Here is a 12499-nt window from a genome sequence, read left to right as displayed (position 1 = left end):
CTCCCCAGTAGCTTACACTACAGGCACGTGCCACCAGGCCCAGCTAGTTTTTGTTATTTTTAGTAGAGATGGGGTTTCACCATGTTGGCCAGACTGGTCTCGAACTCCTGACCTCAGGTGATTTGACCACCTCAGCCTCCCAGAGTGCTGGGATTACAGGCGTGAGCCACCATGCCCAGCCAAGTCAGTCCTGTTTATTACAAGCTCCTGAATGCCAGTCGAGTAGAGTAGTAGTTGTTCACCTCATGGACTGATCTCAGCTATGAGAATGGTAGTGGAGCATGGTGTTTTGCCATGACACACAGGAGTCATCCCCAGCTGTTTTTCAAAGATGTGTTGGTAAAGATAAGGGAAACCACATGGCAGGGAATGGCAAACACAGCAGTCAGTTTAAAGACGCTTGTAGCAGTTGGAGTGACCTGCAACTGAGCATTTTTCTTGATTTGAAAGATTCTAGGGGTAATTCTGAAAGAGCTGTTTTGTTTTTGGAGACAGGATCTCACTGTGTCACCCGGCCTAGAATGCAGTGGTGCAGTCATGGCTCACTGCAGCTACAACCTCCCAGGTTCAAATGATCTTCCCACCTCAGCCTCCCAAAGTAGGCTGTATATGTATATAGGCTGACATATGTACCACCATGCCCAGCTAATCTTTTAAAGTTTTTTGTAGAGATGGGATCTTACTCTGTGTTCCATGCTGGTCTTAAACTCCTGGATTCAAGTGATCCTCCTTCCTCACTGTCCCAAAGTGCTGGAATTACAGGTGTGAGCCACCGTGCCCAGTTTGACAAAGATTATTATCCCTCCCTGTCCCATATCTTCTGGAGTCTAAGATGTTTCTCTCCCTAGATGGCAAGGTTGTCATTCCTTCTTCACCTCTTTTCCAATCATCCCCTCCTCTTATCCTGACCTTTCATCTGGTATGGTCAGGTGCAAGAAGGACAAGGACATTTAAAACTGAGACCCATTATGTTTCCCACTTTGGCTCACATGGGCCATAATAAGTGAGTAAGTATACTTGGCAAGCAGTGAATTCAGTCACGTGGTCATAAGATGATGTTACTCCATTAAGAGAATCCAGATGGCTGAACTAGAATGAAGTGTGAATTTCCTAAGCCTGATTTTGATCAGGCTGTCACCTGGAAGAGGTACCAAGTTGTCCCAGGATTATTTTTGGGGGAAAGAAAATGTATAAGAATGTTCAGGGCAGGCCAGGTGCGGTGGCTCACGCCAGCAGTTTGGGAGGCCAGGGTGGGCAGATCACCTGAGGTCAGGAGTTTGAGGCCAGTCTGACCAACATGGTGAAACCCTGTCTCTACTAAAAAAAAAAAAAAAAAAAAAAAAAAAAATTAGCTGAGCATGGTAGCACATGCCTGTAATCCCAGCTACTTGGGAGGCTGAGGCAGGAGACTCAGTTGAACCTGAAAGGCGGAAGTTGCAGTGAGCTGAGATCATGCCATCGCACTTTAGCCTAGGCAGCAAGAGTGAAACTCCATCTCAAAAAATATATATAATGTTCAGGGCAGAATCATACTTTTTCAAATTAGGTTAGAACTCCCCCCACCCCCTCCGCCTTTTGTCTTCATCATCCAGGAAGCAGCCAAGAAGAGATGATCCCTTTCTAGGGACAACTAAATTCAGTGATCAAACTGCTTTACTCAGATTTTTGGACAAAGAAGGTGAGGGAAGTAGAGTTAGAAATCATTTTGAGTCATTGAGAAAGGTGTTGCCATACTCAACAAGATACTCAGTATCTATGGATGGTAGCATGAAAGGTCCATCAGTATCTTGACTGTTAGCCAGTTACTGATTAGCTTTTGTGGTTATGTGTGTGTGTGAGAGACAAAGGTAAGCCATTATCAGACTGCACATGGTCTAGAAAGGTGAACATATGACATAGATGAAGTGGTGTGGCCAGAACTAGCTGATGAGACTGGAACAGCAACAGTGTAACCTAAGGAAGTCTCAGCAGTGGTGAAGTACCACTGATAGCCCTGCAGTGGGGTCACAGCTCCAGTGTAGTCAGTCTGCAGGGAACAGTCAGAAACAATGCCCTGTGTTATCTGGTCCTTCACTATGAGACAAGCAGACCAAGTTGTAGCAGGTGTCACACGTCTGTTGTAACAAACTTCTGCATAAGAATCATAGGGTCCTCTAATTTGTGCCCAGTCTCTAATGGTGGTGGATGTATTACCATATCCAGAGTAATGTTGGCTCTAGGCTTCATTAGTGGCAATCTGGGCAGTGCAGGCTTGGTTAGCAGCTTGATTCCAATTGGTCTCATTAGGGAATAGTCCGTTATCATGCACATCTAAATGAGTGACACAGACAGTTCCAGCAGCATCTGCTGTTTTTTCCACAGTTGTGGCTCCAGAGGCATGAATGTCTTTAATCTGCCAAGTCTTCCAAGTAGTAGACTAAACAGCTAGACCACTGGCAACAACGTAAATGCCAGTAAAAATATAGCAAGAGTAATTTGGGGGAATGTTGACCAGAGTCATGAGGACAGCCTTGAGTTCTGCCCACTGAGCAGAATGACCATGCTTTGGGTTTTTATTGTTGGTACTGAGTCTGAGCACTTGCAGCAGCCCAGTAAACACCATCAAATTTCAGCTTAGCCAAGCCATCAGTGAATTAAGGGCTCCATTAATCTAGTGACTTGGCTTTGGGCAACAGTTGGGGAGCTGCTACTTTTTCATGATGACCAAGGGGCCGACTGCTTTCTTAAGTATACCATTTCTATTTGACAAGTACACTCGGTGGGCATTTCTGACCTTGTTAGTCATGAATTCTGAGTTGACTCACCCCCAAATGGGAATATCAGGCTGGAGAACCTCAGGGCCTGCATGGGTAGTTAGCGATCAGTTTCAACAAGAGCCCAAGCAAGCTAGTATTTTTTTCTCAGATTTGGTGTACCTTGGGAACTGTGTCAGGGGGTCAGCAAGTCCAAAACCCAAAGAATAATCTTTGGGTAGAGGCTGCCTCCCTTGGCCAGAAGCTCTAATCTGCAGAAGCATCAGGCTCAGACTAGTATCTCAAAGGGTTTGTTAGAGTTGTGGGGCCCTAAAGGTAGAGAGAATACACTGCAGTTCAATGGTTAACTTCCAGAGCAGCCTGTTGATTGGAGCCCCACTTAGAGGTTGCTGATTTGCTTGCAGGTTAGCTGATACAAAGGAGACAGTAGAATGCCTAAGTAAGGCACATACTGTCTAGCACCCAAAGATTCCAATAGGATGCTGGGCTTCATTTTTGTTGGGAGGAGAGAGGGTAGGAGAAGAAACCATTTTTCTTTGACTGCTTGGTGATTTAGTGTTGTGAATCTATCTTTATAAACATTACCTGATGAGTAGGCCTCTGAAATTTGGTAGGGTTTATCAGCAACCCCTGCTGATGGAGGCGTGATAACACCTGCAGTCAGGGCCTTTGAGACTAAGACTTCTGACTTACCAATCAATAGGATATTGTCATTATAACCTAAACTAGACATCAGAAAATAGAGACACTGCACTAAATCTTGACCTCACCACTAATGACAAATGTCAGGAAGATTTGCTCCACTGTTCTGTTAGCTTTTCTTCCCAGTTGGGGTGATTCCCTCTGGTAAGTATAAATGCACTTTTGTGCTACATTCATATGTTGAAGCAACAACAGTATACATAGAAACAGCCCTATCACAAGGCCAGGATAGCTTCCCTTTCCTGCTGTGAACCATGCCCAATCCCCATCAGTTAAAAGCAAGTTCATCCTCTCCCCATGGAAAAGTGGTAAGGTGAGTTTGGCACCTTAACCTGACATAGCCATGGAAGTGTGGGTCCTCCCATTCCTGAGTGTTCCCCAGGATACTTGGATGAGTATAGTCTTTTCAGTCCCCCTTGGGACTAGGGAGAATTTGGCTCCACTCCTAATTATATTTCTCTTAAAGACACTGAAGTAAAAGAAGACGGGAAAGGAGAGGGTAGAGGAGGAGGGAGATGTGGAGGGAGAAAAGTGACTCTGTGCCAGTAAGGCACATTTACTTTCGATTTCAAGCAGCACAGAAACTGGCATGTGGCTTGACTAAACAAACTTCCGGTGTTTTTAGCCCACCTCAGTCAGTGCAATGTCATCCCTACTGACACCCATCTATTTCAGCTTCGCGGATTCCTTGATTCATCAGTCCCCTCCATATTACTTTCTGTTTGGGGTTATGAGGTTTATGTCTTTTGACTTGACTCGGGTTTGACTTGGACAGTAGTGACTAAAGAGTGCACCTTGTTTGGGCATGGTGGCTCACACCTGTGATTCTAGAACATAGGGAGGCCCAGGCAGGAGTTTGAGACCAGTCTGGGCAATATAGTGAGACCTCATCTCTCTCCTCCCCACCAAAAAACTAAAAAATACACCTTAATTCTGGACATTGCTGCCCTGTTATTCTTTTGCTTGATTTTAACATAAAGGTTAGGGAGCTTTTCAGCAGTGCTGACCATAAGAATTCATACTACTTTGCATCCTTTTCTCATTCCTCAGTGAGAATCTTCATCAGCATTATAAACCCAATTGGACTGGAAGGCTCTGTCTAGTCAGTATCTTATCTATGGTTTCCCATAGGAGTTTGTCTAAAAGACATCTTTCAAAGAGGGCCTTTATAGAAGCCAAGACTGACTGCAAAAAAACCAAATGAATCAAAGCTGGGCATGATAAACTGTAGGAATGACTGAACCCAAAGCTGTCCCAGGTGTTATTATTCTTCCTTAATAAGCATTATATTCTTCCCTCATCTCCCATGTGAACCATCCAAAGTTGTGATTCACCTGGCTTCTGCCAATAGCCATTTCTTCTTTTATATTCAGTGTAGGTGCATATTATTGTAACTTCTCTGAAAAGAAGCAGAACCTTCTGTCCAACCCACCATTTCTTTTTTTTTTTTTTTTAAATAAGATGGGGATTCACCCTGATGGCCAGGCTGGTCCTGAACTCCTGACCTCAGGCGATCCACCCACCTCAGCCTACCAAAGTGCTAGGATTACAGGCGTGAGCCACTGCGCCTGGCCCACCCACCCATTTCTAATGGATCTTAGTATGGTTGTCACCATGGGGCAGACATGGTACCAGATTGTTGAAAGAGTCTCCATTTCCCCCACAGAAGAGTTTGCAGTAACCAGGGCAGCATTTCAAGAGCTATTCTTGAACTTGCTGCCTAATACTTTTCCTGCAACCACCTTCCAAGTTGTTCATCATTAATAAGTACTTTTGTTTCCTAAAGCTACTACTGTAACAAAGTACCATAAACCGAGTGGCTTTAAACAGAAGTGTGTTGTTTCTCTGAAATTTAGCCTGAGTTCTGAAGGCTAAATTTCAGAAATCAAGGTATTCTTAGTGCCATGATCCCTCCCGAGACCCTAAGTGGAGCATCCTTCTTGCTTCTAGCTTCTGGCTAAAAGGCATTTCTTGGTTAATGGTAGCAGAACTCCAGTGCCTGCCTTCATCTTCACATTGCCTTCTTCTCTGTCTTCATAATGGCTTCTGTGTCCGGGTTTCTTCTTCCTTGTCCCTTCTTCCTTTCTCCTGCCTCAGTCTCCCAAGTAGCTGGGATTACATGTATGTCCTATCATACCCAGCTAATTTTTGTATTTTTAGTAGAGATGGGGTTTCTCCATGATGGTCAGGCTAGTCTCAAACTCCCGACCTCAGGTGATCCTCCTGCCTCGACCTCCAAAAGTTCTGGGATTACTGGCGTGAGCCACTGCACCTGGACAGACCTCAGCTTAATTCAGTTATATCTGCAGACTTATTTCCAAATACAGTCCCATTCACAGATATTAGGGGCCAAGACTTCAGTATATCTTTTGCAGGGACACAATTCAACCCATAATAATAGGCAATAAAGTAGAGGATTATTTATTGCTCTTTTGACTACAGTGTAGTCAACATGTTTGCTGCTGGTTCCGGTAGACTTTTCCTCAAATCCGATCAGTTGCTCTGGGATGTCTTATCCTTCCTTTTCCAGAAAGCCATTTTTTTTTTCAGCATCTTATCCTCAATCCCAAACAGCTGGCAAGAGCTGTGAGGGATCTGAGATTTTACTCTACTTGCAAGCCTGCATGTTTTCCTGCCACAGTGTCATGAATGCTGGAAGAAGATACAAGACTTCTGAGTCAGAAATAAAGGACTTTTTTACTCTCTATATAGCAAGCAGTATAAATTTGTTTTTTGTTCTTTTGTTTTGGGGTTGTTTTTTTTTGAGATGGAGTTTCATTCTTGTTGCTCAGGCTGGAGTGCAATGGTGTGATCTTGGCTCACTGCAACCTCTGCTTCCTGGGTTCAAGTGATTCTCCTGCCTCAGCCTCCCTAGCAGCTGGGATTACAGGCATGCACCACCACACCCGACTAATTTTGTGTGTTTAGTAGAGATGCGGTTTCTCTAGGTTGATGAGCCTGGTCTTGAACTCTCGACCTCAAGTGATCCACCCACCTTAGCCTCCCAAAGTGTTGGGATTACAGGTGTGAGCCACTGCACCCAGTCGGAACCTTTTTTCCCCCCAAAAATCAGTTGACTAAGTGTGGGTCTATTTCTGTGGATTTTATTCCATTAATCTTCATATCTATGCTTTTACCACTACTATTGTCTTAGTTACTGTAGCTTTATAGTAAGTCTTGAAATCAGGAAGGATAAGCTCTGCAGTCTTGTTTTCTAGCTATTATATATAAATTTTATTGCTACTTTATCAGTTTTTTTAAAAAGCCTGCTAGAATTTTCTTACAGATTTTTTTAAACCCCTACATTATATATTTCAGGAACAAAGAAAACTCAGCTCCATTAGAGGAAAATACCACGGGAAAAAGTGAGGCCAAAAAAAGGAAGATTGCAGAAACTTCAAATGTTATCACTGAGTCATTGCCATCTGCAGAATCAGAACCTGTTGAAATTGAGGTAGAGATTGCTGAAGGCACAATTGAAGTGGAAGATGAAGGCGTTGAAACATTAGAGGAAGTGGCTTCTGCCAAGCAGTCCATAAAGTACATCCAGAGCACAGGTTCCTCTGATGATTCTGCTCTAGCACTGTTGGCAGATATTACCAGCAAGTACCGTCAAGGTGACAGAAAAGGGCAGATTAAAGAAGATGACTGTGCATCTGACCCCACAAGCAAACAGGTAGAAGGTATTGAAATTGTGGAACTTCAGCTGTCACATGTGAAGGACTTGTTCCATTGTGAGAAATGTAACCGTTCATTTAAATTGTTTTACCATTTTAAGGAACACATGAAATCACACTCCACTGAGAGTTTCAAGTGTGAAATATGCAATAAAAGGTATCTTCGAGAGAGCGCATGGAAACAGCACCTAAATTGTTACCACCTTGAGGAAGGTGGAGTCAGTAAGAAGCAAAGAACTGGGAAAAAAATTCACGTATGTCAGTACTGTGAGAAGCAGTTTGACCATTTTGGACATTTTAAAGAACATCTTCGAAAACATACAGGTAATTAGCAAATACTAATAGTTTGTTGTGTTTTTTTTTTCTCCCCACATACACTTCAAGTTTAAATATCTAAATTATCTTTTTTAAAAAGTAGTGCCTCAGGCTGGGCGCTGTGGCTCACTACTGGGCGCAGTAATCCCAGCTACTCAGGAAGCGGAGGCAAGAGAATCGAACCCAGGCAGAGCAGGTTGCAGTGAACTGGCCCACATAGTTCTTCATCTGCTATTTCAGTGTTCTCCCTGTCAGGAGTCCCTGACCTTGCTCAGGTGCCTTGCTTGCTCCCACTACCCAAGTAATCTTTGCTAGGTCTTCTGCACCAGCCACAGTAGCTACCACCAACGAATTGAATCTTAAGTAGTCCCTAAAGCTACTATTACAGGAGTGTGGAGAGAGCAGTTAATACACCATCCTAAGTGTCATGCTTCTGGACATTCGTTCCCAAGTCTTTGTTATATGTGGTGGTTAAGGGTGTTTAGACTGTTAATACAGTAAATACAACATAGATATCCTACAGTATTCATAATCTTTCTCTTTGATGCTAGAGTTTGGAGAGCTTCTGGTAGAAATTTTTAAAAATGGGTTTCTTATTGTCACTGGGTATACATCACTTGAAATTGAGGAACCACATAGATTCAGATGTTATTTCCCTCACTGTCCAAACTCTTACTGTCAGTATTTGAGGACTGAAGAAATACAGGAATAGCAAAGAGATTTTGTACTTTAAGGCTCAGAATGGATTTAGAAGTCTTCAGGTTACTAGTTTGGGTAACTAATAGGCATTTATGACATCTTTTGGGAAAATGCTTTCTGATTTCAAACATAGTATATAGAGTCGACTCTTGAATAACACGGGTTTGAACTGCTTGGGTCCACTTACATGCAGATTTTTTCCAGCTACATATGGCTCAAAATTACAGTATTCCCAGGATGCAAAACCCGTGTATGTAGAAGATAAACTTTTAGTATGTGTGGTTTCACAGGGCCAGCTGCAGGACTTCAGTAAATGTGAATTTTGCTATAGGACCCAATCCCTCACATATACCAAGGGATACCTACCTGTTTTAGATAATATTTGGAAACTGCCCATAGTTATACTTTTTAGTCCTTAGAAAATGAATATTTAATAGTCTGTTGGTGAACATTTTTGTAGTAATTGGATTAATTATGCAAAACGATTGTTATACCAGAAGCACAATAAGCAGATGTTGGTAAGTAACTTGCAAACTTTGCTAGTGGTTTCCAATGCTCCAGCTGATAATCAGTAACTTTTATAGCCTATGAATGTGAAAGTAGCCAGCCACAGTTACCTGTTTTACTCACTACATTACCTACTGACTTTTACCTGTTAGAAAATAGGACAACACGGACCACTTTGGAAATCTTTAAATGTGCCTCTCAGGTCTTACATTTTTTATTTTGGGTTCGACAGTAGAATATAGGGTTAAAGTGTATTATGTTGTACGTCTTTGTCTTTCCCTTAGAAATGATGTCAGATAAGTAATTTAAGTAGTTGTTACAAATTACAGAACTGAACGGGCGCAGTGGCTCACGCCTGTAATCCCAGTGCTTTGAGAGGCTGAGGCGGGCACATCATGAGGTCAGGGAGTTCGAGACCAGTCTGGCAACATGGTGAAAACCTGTCTCTACTAAAAATATGAAAGATTAGCCAGTCGTGGTGGCAGGCGCCTGTAACCCCAGCTACTCGGGAGGCTGAGGCAGGAGAATCACTTGAACCTCAGAGACGGAGGTTGTAGTGAGCCGAGACCGTGCCACAGCACTCCAGCCTGGGCAACAGAACAAGACTCTGTCTAAAAAAGAAAAAAAAATACAGAACCATATACCCATTGGAGGAACAGTTAAGCACATAAGACAAACTGAACTTTCATTCTTTTTTAACTTTTTTTTTTTTTTTTTTTGAGACGGAGTTTTGCTCTTATTTCGTTACCCAGGCTGGAGTACAGTGGCGCGATCTCGGCTCACCGTAACTTCCGCCTCCTGGGTTCAGGCAATTCTCCTGTCTCAGCCTCCTGAGTAGCTGGAATTACAGGCACGTGCCACCATACCAGCTACTTTTTTGTATTTTTTAGTAGAGACGGGGTTTCACCATGTTGACCAGGATGGTCTCGATCTCTTGACCTCGTGATCCACCCGCCTTGGCCTCCCAAAGTGCTCTTTTTTAACTTTAATTTCTATAGTGGTAATTAGTTCCAAGATAGTTGTAGATATGATTGATGACTTAGTGAATTTAGAAAGAGTGTAAGTATAGGCATACGTTGGTGATATTGCAGGTTCTTTTCCAGATCTTAGTAAGTAATAAAGTTAATATCACAATAAAGCAAGTCACACAATTTTTTTCCCTTGTGCATAAGTTACATTTATACTGTTCTATAGTCTCGTGGTATATACCTAATTTTAAAATATTCTATTGCTAAAAAATGCAAACAATAATTTTGAGCCTTCAGTGAGTCATAATTTTTTTTGCTGTTGGAGAGTGTTGCTCTAGTGTTGATTGCTATTAACTGACCAGGGTGGTAGTTGCTGAATGTTGGGGTAGCTGGGGAATTTCTTAAAATAAGACAATGAAGTTTACCCTGCTGACTCTTTGATGAAAGATTTTTCTGAAGCATGCCATGCTGTTTGATTACATTTTACCCACAATAGAACCTCTTTGAAAATTTGAGTCAGCCCCCCTCAGATTCTGCCCCTGCTTTATGCTAAGTTTATGGAATATTATAAATTGTTTGTTGTCATTTCAACAATGTTCACAGCATCTTCATGGGATTCTATCTCAAGAAACCACCTTCCGTTTATCTGTAAGAAACACTCCTTACCTGCTCAAGTTTTATCATGAAATTGCAGCAGTTCAGTCACATCTTGAGGCTCCACTTACAATTCTAGTTATCTTGCTCTTTTTACCACATCTACAGTTATTTTCCACACAGAAGTCTTGAACCCCTCAAATTTATCCGTGAGGGTTGCAATCAACTTCTTCCCAACTCCTGTTAATGTTGACATTTTGACTGTCTTCTGTGAATCACAGCCATTCTTAATAGGATCTAGAAAGGTGAATACTTTCCAGAAGGCATTTAATTTACTTGGCTCAAATCTGTTAGAGGAATCACTACATATGGCACCTATAGCCTTACACAATGTATTTCTTTTCTTTTTTTTCTTTTTCCTGAAACAGTGTCTCACTCTGTGTTGCCCAGGCTGGAGTACAGTGGCACAATCACAGTCTTGACCTCCTGGGCTCAAGTGATCCTTCTGCCTCGGCTTCCTGAGTAGCTGGACTACAGATGTGTGCCACCATGCCCAATTTTTTCTAGTTTTTTTTTAGTGATGAGGTTTCACCACATTGCCTGGGCTTGGAACATAGGCATGAACCACCATGCTCGGCCCCCTGTATTTCTACAGGAATTCCTTTTCTCACCATTCTAGAGATTAGAAGTTCAAGATCATTCTGTTGGTTTCTTTTTAGACTTCTCTCTTTGGCTTGCAGGTGTCTATATCTTCTCTCTGTGTCCTTTTATGGTTTATTCTCTATATGCATGCATCTCTGGTGTGGCCCTGTATTTCTTAATAATTCTTAGTAAGACTAGAAAGTCAGAATTATTCTTTGATCTGTGGGCTGCAGAATGGCTGTTGTGTTAGCAGACTGAAAACAATGTTAATCTCTGTGAACTTCTCCCTCAGAATTCTTGGATGACCAGCTGCATTGTCAGTGAGTAGTAATATTTTGAAAGGAGTCTTCTGAGCAGTAGGTTTCAACATTGGGCTTAAAATAGTCACTAACCATGATGTAAACAGATATTCTGTCAACCAAACTTTGTTCTTCCATTTTTGTAGCCCAGCTGGAGTACATGTAATAAGATTGTTAAGGACCCTACGATTATTTGAGTGGTAAATGAGTGATTGGCTTTAACTTAAAGTCACTAGCTGCATTAGCTCCCATCAAGAAAGTCATCCTGTCCTTTAAAGCTTTGAAGCTAGTTACTGACTTCTTTCTAGCTATGAAAGCCCTAGATGGCATCTTCCAATACAAAGCTGTTTTGTCTACATTGAATATCTGTTTAGTGTGGCCACCTTCACCAGTGATCTTAACTAGGTATTCTGGATAACTTGCTACAGTTTCTGCATCAGCATGTGGTGCTTCATTCACATTGCACTTTTATGTTTTAGAGATGGCTTCTTTTCTTAAATATCATTAACCAATCTCTTCTAGCTTCCAACTTTTCTTGGGCAACTTCTTATTTCTGTCAGCCTTCATAGAATTGAAGAAAGGGCCTTGTTCTGGGTTAGGCTTTGGCTAAAGGGAATTTTTGTTTGGTTTAATCTTTTATCCAGATTACTTACTCATTCTTTCTCTGTATCTGCAGAAGGTGGTTTTGCTTTCTTACCATTCATATGTTCATTAGTATAGCACTTTTAATTTCCTTAGAGAACTTTTCCTTTTCAGTCATAACTACCTGGCATAGGAGACCTAGCTTTACAGCTTGTCTCAACTTTTGATATGCCTTGCCTTCATAGACTTTATCACTTCTACCTTTTGGTTTGAAGTGGGAGACATGACTCTTTCACTTAAATACTTAGAGGCTGTTGTGAGGTTATTAATTGGTCTAATTTCAATATTGTTGCCTCTCAAGGAATAGGGAGAGATGAGGTAAAAGCTGGTTGGTGGAATAGTCAGAATGCATACAATATTTATCAATTTAAGTTCTCTGTCTATTATGGGTGTGGTTCAGGGCACCCTAAAATAATTGCAGTAGTAACATCAAAGATCACTGATCACAGATCAGATCAGTATAACAGATAGTTTTTAATTTGAAACACTGTAAGAATTATAGTCACACAGAGACATGAAGCCAAGTACATGCTATTGGGAAAAATGGCACCAATAAACTTGCTTGACATGGAGTTGTCACACATCTTCAATTTTTCAAAGAGTCCAGTAAAGTGAAGCACAATAAAATGAGGTGTATTTGAAAGCAGTTTTAAATTATGTTTAAGTTAATAAAAAATGGATTTTTCCCTTATAACAAACAG

The 12499-nt window shown here is 41.7% G+C and overlaps 1 protein-coding gene across 19 annotated transcripts in view; it reads left to right on the top strand.

Annotated features, from left to right (window-relative positions):
• The window catches only part of ZNF131 (zinc finger protein 131), a 109360-nt gene that overhangs the window by 87315 nt on the left and 9546 nt on the right, over positions 1–12499 (top strand). For 8 of the 19 annotated variants that reach the window (XM_078365526.1, XM_078365527.1, XM_078365533.1 and 5 more), the window contains 2 exons: positions 6774–7131; positions 7234–7456. In XM_078365526.1, coding sequence (XP_078221652.1) covers positions 6774–7131; positions 7234–7456 — 581 coding nt within the window. Of the gene's footprint in view, positions 1–6773; positions 7457–12499 lie in introns of all 19 variants that reach the window. The other 11 variants (XM_054252265.2, XM_078365523.1, XM_078365522.1 and 8 more) reach the window with 2 other exon arrangements.

The sequence above is a fragment of the Callithrix jacchus genome, chromosome 2 (genome assembly GCF_049354715.1).
Source record: "Callithrix jacchus isolate 240 chromosome 2, calJac240_pri, whole genome shotgun sequence".
Taxonomy (NCBI): domain Eukaryota; kingdom Metazoa; phylum Chordata; class Mammalia; order Primates; family Cebidae; genus Callithrix; species Callithrix jacchus.
This window is presented reverse-complemented; position numbering and strand designations above follow the sequence as displayed.